The sequence below is a fragment of the Neophocaena asiaeorientalis genome, unplaced genomic scaffold (genome assembly GCF_003031525.2).
Source record: "Neophocaena asiaeorientalis asiaeorientalis breed wild unplaced genomic scaffold, Neophocaena_asiaeorientalis_V1.1 scaffold418, whole genome shotgun sequence".
In the NCBI taxonomy this organism is placed as follows: domain Eukaryota; kingdom Metazoa; phylum Chordata; class Mammalia; order Artiodactyla; family Phocoenidae; genus Neophocaena; species Neophocaena asiaeorientalis.
The window spans coordinates 6222987-6228986 of NW_020175731.1; the positions used below are offsets into that span (position 1 = coordinate 6222987).

Genomic DNA, 6000 nt, shown 5'->3' on the forward strand with positions numbered 1-6000 from the left:
TCTTTCTATTTCTTCAGAGAATCCAAGAATCGTATTTACTCTGAAGATGGAGGCACTATTCCATTATATTTTCTTTAGTCAAGAATATTTTGTGATTTTTGTCAATCGTTATTTTCTGTGAAGACCATAGGGACTAAATTTTTTTTCTAATATGGCTTCCCCTTACCCTGGGCCAAAAAAATCCAAAAAAACCCCCAAAAAACAACAAAAAAATTTTTTTAAACCTACAACTTCCTAACCTTGAGACCACTTGTCATAGATTGTACACAGGGGGTGTCTTGCATGCATGCATTTATCATTCAGAGAGCACGTGATAAATTTTTGAAAAAGAAAGAGATTTTCTCTGAATTATTCCACTAGTGTGTTGATTATTAACCAGTTAATTCAATTGACATTTTCCTGGGGTTACAATGGAAGTAAGGCAGTCAGTAGATCAGGTCAAAAGCTTAACCCAAGAAAGCAAAGATATGTTTCTGCTACACTCTTCTGTAGCTCACCCTGAGGAAGCCATGACCTGGATGACCTGAATGACCTGAGGGGTCATTCAGAATCTAAAATATAAGGCCGAAGAGTTTTGAGAAAGTTGACAATAGGGTAGAGGATTTTAGATCTCATTTTAATACTAACGATGGAAACTTAACTTTGGCTTATGTATAGAATATTTCTTGAAGTTAAACTTGTAAGATGTCTTGGAAAAATGGGTATTGAACTCATATAGAGAGAAGCGTTATTCTCTTTTTCTGAGAATAAAGAGTTAATAAGCTTTAGTTGTTAAATGAGATCAAAGAGGCTGATGAGAATGGGCATAGCATCCACTGTGTACTATTGGGAGAAGGAATCAATGATGTTTCAATGAAATGAGAGGGCATTTTTCTAGAAAATTATCCTCTTAGGACTCTTTTGATTGAAAAACCAGTTTTCCCGAAAGACTGCCATAACACAATGCTGAAGGCATACACCTTCCCATCCTTATTTAATATTTATTTTTTAAAAGGTAACTTATCAAAAAGCAAGTATTAGGAGTGTTTTTTTTTAAAGAAACAAGTTGAGGAATTTTGTGAGGTTACTCTCCACTCATCACTATGTCTCATACAACAGTTGACCCTTGAAAAACATGGGGGTTAGGGGTAGCGACCGTCTGCACAACAGAAACCTACGTATAATTTTTGACTCCCCTAAAACTTAACTACTAATAGCCTACTGTTGACCAGAAGCCTTACCGATAACATAAACAGTTGATTGACACATATTTTTTATGTTATATGGGTTATATATGGTATTCTTACAATAAAGTAAGCCAGAGAAAAGAAAGTGTTATTAAGAAAATTATGAAGACAAGAAGATACATTTACAGTACTGTACTGATTGATACCATAAGTTTACCTTGTCTGTTTACAAGATGAGTCGTCTGTCAGTACCTACATCAATGTTGTCTTATGTGATACAAAACACTGCAGATGTTATACTTATTACTAACACAGGATGTCAAAAATGAAAGATAATGTGCAAAAGAAATTCCTATTCATTTACAGGTATAACAAGTCATACATTGATAAGAAGCAGCAATACGATTGCTTTATTATAGCCTAGTGTAATCGATACGATTGCTTTGTGGTAGCCTCGCCTATATGGTAATAAATGAATCATTATAAAGTTTGGATGGCATACAGTATTACAGTCATATTGATAATACAGCATTGGAAATTTTTTTTAAAATCACCTGTGATCATCGGTTGATGCACAGTTTCTCCAATTATGAGAGAGGCATACTGTGTAGTATAATATTATTATATAAATATAATTATATAAACATAATTCTTTGAAAGCAAAGTTATAAAACAGTAAAAAAAAACCCTAACATTATTTTTATATTAAATGTCACTCACCTCATGCCTATGTAAGGGGACGCTATCCTTGCATAGATACTGTGTAATACAAATCTTGCATACGATGTTCTACACGTACATTTTTCTGTATTTATTGAAAAAAATCAGCATTTACGTGGACCCACACAGTTCAAACTTGTGTTGTTCAAGGGTCAACTGTATACGCAGCTATAATTACATTTTCAATCCTGAACAGTGATTGAAGTTCACAAATATAATCTTGAGTCATCAAGTAAAGTTAAATTAAGTGAATTCTTCTTACTTAAGCACAGAGGTATGTAAAATATTTCCTTTAAATTGATTTATTATTCCAAAGAATGAGAACAGCTACCTATTACTGAGGCTATTCTGTGTGCTATACTAAGAACTTACACATATTATCTAATTTAACTTTTATAGCAACTCTGTGAGGTTAGGATTATTATTCCTATTTTATAGATGGGGAAACTGAGGCTCAGAGAAATTAAATAACAAAAGCCACATCTGTCTGAATCCAGAGCCTGTACCCTTAACTACTGTGCTATTCTTTTCTTTAAGTGTTAGCAGGTAAAGAGTTTAATTTTATATATTTGGACATTTCAGTTATGTGGAATAGCTTCCTTCAGTTCTTGAAGAAGAACAAGATAAATGAGGTGTTAATTAATTTCATTTCATAGCAAATAGTACTCAAGAGTAAATTTTGGAATTTTTCAGCTCATGCCTTATTTGGCACTGGACATTCTGCAAGATTATCCGGGACTTCCTGGACTTTTTGTGGCCTGTGCTTACAGTGGAACATTAAGGTATGAACTATGACTCTAATAATATAAGATTTCCCTTTTGGGATCTTTCTTTTGTTATTGGATATTTGCGGGGGATAAAGCTGAATTCTGGACATGAGCACAAATGGCCCTCATATAGGTAATGTACTCCATGTCTTCTCTCTGTTGGTCCAACTCTTCTCTCTAGGGGCTGGATATTGTCATCAGTCTCTTTTGTTTTTTTAATTAATTAATTAATCAGTTAACTTTTGGCTGCATTGTGTCTTCATTGCGGTGCGCGGGCTATAGGCCCTCAGGCCTAAATCAACTATACTTCAATAAAAAAATTTTTTTTTAAGTAATGTAGTAGAAATCTGGTTATATTTCAGAAGTGACAATATGTTTTCCCTTTTCTTTTACCTTATTAAAGTATTATTAAAGTTTAAACATTATTAATCAAAATTGTGATTTTTCCCTTACAGCACAGTGTCCTCCAGTATTAATGCCTTAGCAGCAGTAACTCTGGAAGACCTAGTAAAATCTCGCTTCGAATCTCTCTCAGAAAGGTCTCTCTCTTGGATTTCCCAAGGAATGAGTAAGTTTTTGTTTCAGAATTCCATTTTAGCTCTGGGAGATGATTTTTAGAAATACCAGAAATTCTTTTCCATGGAAAATATAGAGTAAGTGAGTGTGAGCATATATACACTCACATGCATGTGACTTAATGCAGTCATGGCCATATTTGCAATCAAGATTTGAGACATACTTCAAACAATTGTCAGGCCACCACAAAAAACAATTACCAGGGGCTTCCCTGGTGGCGCACTGGTTGAGAGTCCACCTGCCGATGCAGGGGACACGGGTTCATGCTCCAGTCCGGGAAGATCCCACATGCCGCGGAGCGGCTGGGCCCGTGAGCCGTGGCCGCTGAGCCTGCGCGTCCGGAGCCTGTGCTCTGCGGCGGGAGAGGCCACAACAGTGAGAGGCCCGCGTACCGCAAAAGAAAAAACCAAAAAACAATTGCCAGGGGTGCCATTTGGCTAGCCTTCTTTCCTACCTTCTTCCTATCCCACATCTATGTTAAAATTCTTAGCCATAGTTAAAAATTTAACCCTTTACCATCTAAAACTTAGACCCCAATTTTAAGAAATATTCTTAGTTTGGAACCAAGAGCCATGCTTTTTCTGTATTACCTAAGAGGGCACTGCCAGTTTAAGATATAGTCTGTGTGTATGGATTGAAGATAAAGGAACAGAGCATTATGATTTTTTACTGGTCTTGATTGTCTGTTCTCTCTGCACATGTAGACTGTCCAGAAGATAATCAATAAAATTGTCCAAGGTATGCTTAACTCCATTTAATATGAATGCTTAAATTCATAGATTATAGGACCTTATTAGGGGTTAAGTATCATATTGAATGGAAAGGTCTTTAACCTCAGTTCCCAGATGTCCCAGCTGTAATAGCTGACTCAAAAAAATCTGGCTAGTGTACTTCCTTCTTCATTTTCAAATCTTGGGTATACATGTTTTGGGATGAATGACTAACAAACTTATTATTTTAAAAAGAATCTTTAACCTCAATAGCACTAATAGACTGTCAAAGACATAGTAAATAATATTCTGTTTTAAACCATAGTTCTCTATATAATTGCCATGACTGTAGCCTGGAATAAGTACTTAATTTATATTCTTTAGTGTCCCCTAAATTTGACTAGCATTGCATCATTTTATTATGTACCTGATTTTAATCCTGGAGCGTAATTTCAGAATGATACAATGTTTCCTAAAGGGTATTTAGATGGGTTCATTATGGGATTGTTGAAGCTGTGTGGTTTAGTAGAACGAATAGAAGGTTTTGTTTGTTTGTTTGTTTTTTGCGGTACGCGGGGCTCTCACTGCTGTGCCCTCTCCCGCTGCGGAGCCACAGGCTCCGGACGCGCAGCCTCAGCGGCCATGGCTCACGGGCCCAGCTGCTCCGCGGCACGTGGGATCCTACCGGACCGGGGCACGAACCCGTGTGCCCTGCATCGGCAGGTGGACTCTCAACCACTGCGCCACCAGGGAAGCCCCGAATAGAAGCTTTTGAAGCTAGACAGACTCAGTCTTGTTTCACCAGTTAACTAGCTGTTAGCCTTGAGCAAACCCATCTGAGCCTCTGTTTCTTTATATGGAAAATGAGAACAAAAAATATTCACTTTGCAGGTACTATGAGGTTTAGAGATAATCCATGTAAAACAAGAGCCACTAACTGGTACTCAGGAATGATGCTGATGATGATTAATAACAAATCAACTCCGCTAGTGTAGATGAGGCTTTCATTCATTTTGAAAGGTTGTATATAGGCATTATCTTGAGGTATATACAGTAAGGACATCATAGAGAAGAACACGGCAAATGACTTGAATGTTTCCGATAACTTTTGAGTACAAAAAAACCACAATGGTGACCATTCGTGAGCTGCCAAATAGCGAGGAATTTAGCTAAATATGTTGGAAATACTGTTTAGAATAGAGTTTGGAGGCATGAAAAATCATTGCAACAAAAGCACTTTGAAAAAATTAATGTAAGTTATTCAGGTGCAATAAGATTATTTACTCACTATACTTAACAAAGGTGTGAGTGCTTGTGTTAAGATAGAAATAACATAAGGAATGCACTAATTTTTTGATGAATACATTTCTCATTCATTTTATTTTTTGTATTTTGAAGTTTATATGTGGGAAATTATATTAACAGATTTCAGGTGATTTTTGCTGAATGGAAGTCTTTAAAAATAAGAATAGGGGGTGGGTTTAATAAAAAAAAATTTTTTTCCCATAGTAATGTTAAAAGCAAAATGTATACTTGGAGAAAATCTGGAAAATACTGAAAGCCAAAAGAGAAAAAAAAATCCCTTAAGCTGACCACTGATGGTGGCTTGAGAATTTGTATAAAGTTTCAGGAAAATAGTTTGGTAGAAGGGGGGATATAATACTTGTCCTGAAACTGCCTTTCTTTGCTAGCTTAACAGGAAAGGTTTGTGGATGTTGATGGAGATTATGCGAAGGTTAAAGGTCCTAAAACACTCTTTGGTGTGGATTGCTACTTCCCAGGAGAAATGAACACTTAAATTCGGAAGACTTTCTGAAGTTTATTACTCCCTTCCCCCATCATGTTATACAGAGCAGAGCTGAATTGCATCCTATTTCTGGCAAACTGAAAACAGACACCTGAGCCTTCCTTTTTTTTTTTTTTTTTTTAACATCTTTATTGGAGTATAATTGCTTTACAACGGTGTGTTAGTTTCTGTTTTATGACAAAGTAAATCAGCTACACATACACATATATCCCCATATCGCCTCCCTCTTGTGTCTCCCTCCCACCCTCCCTATC

The 6000-nt window shown here is 36.3% G+C and overlaps 1 protein-coding gene across 1 annotated transcript in view; it reads left to right on the forward strand.

The window, feature by feature from the left end:
* Positions 1-6000, forward strand: part of SLC5A8 (solute carrier family 5 member 8) — a 60612-nt gene that overhangs the window by 25830 nt on the left and 28782 nt on the right. Inside the window, exons 8-9 of the mRNA XM_024732158.1 lie at positions 2580-2668; positions 3109-3221. Of these exons, the coding sequence (XP_024587926.1) occupies positions 2580-2668; positions 3109-3221 (202 nt within the window). The remainder of the gene's footprint in view (positions 1-2579; positions 2669-3108; positions 3222-6000) is intronic.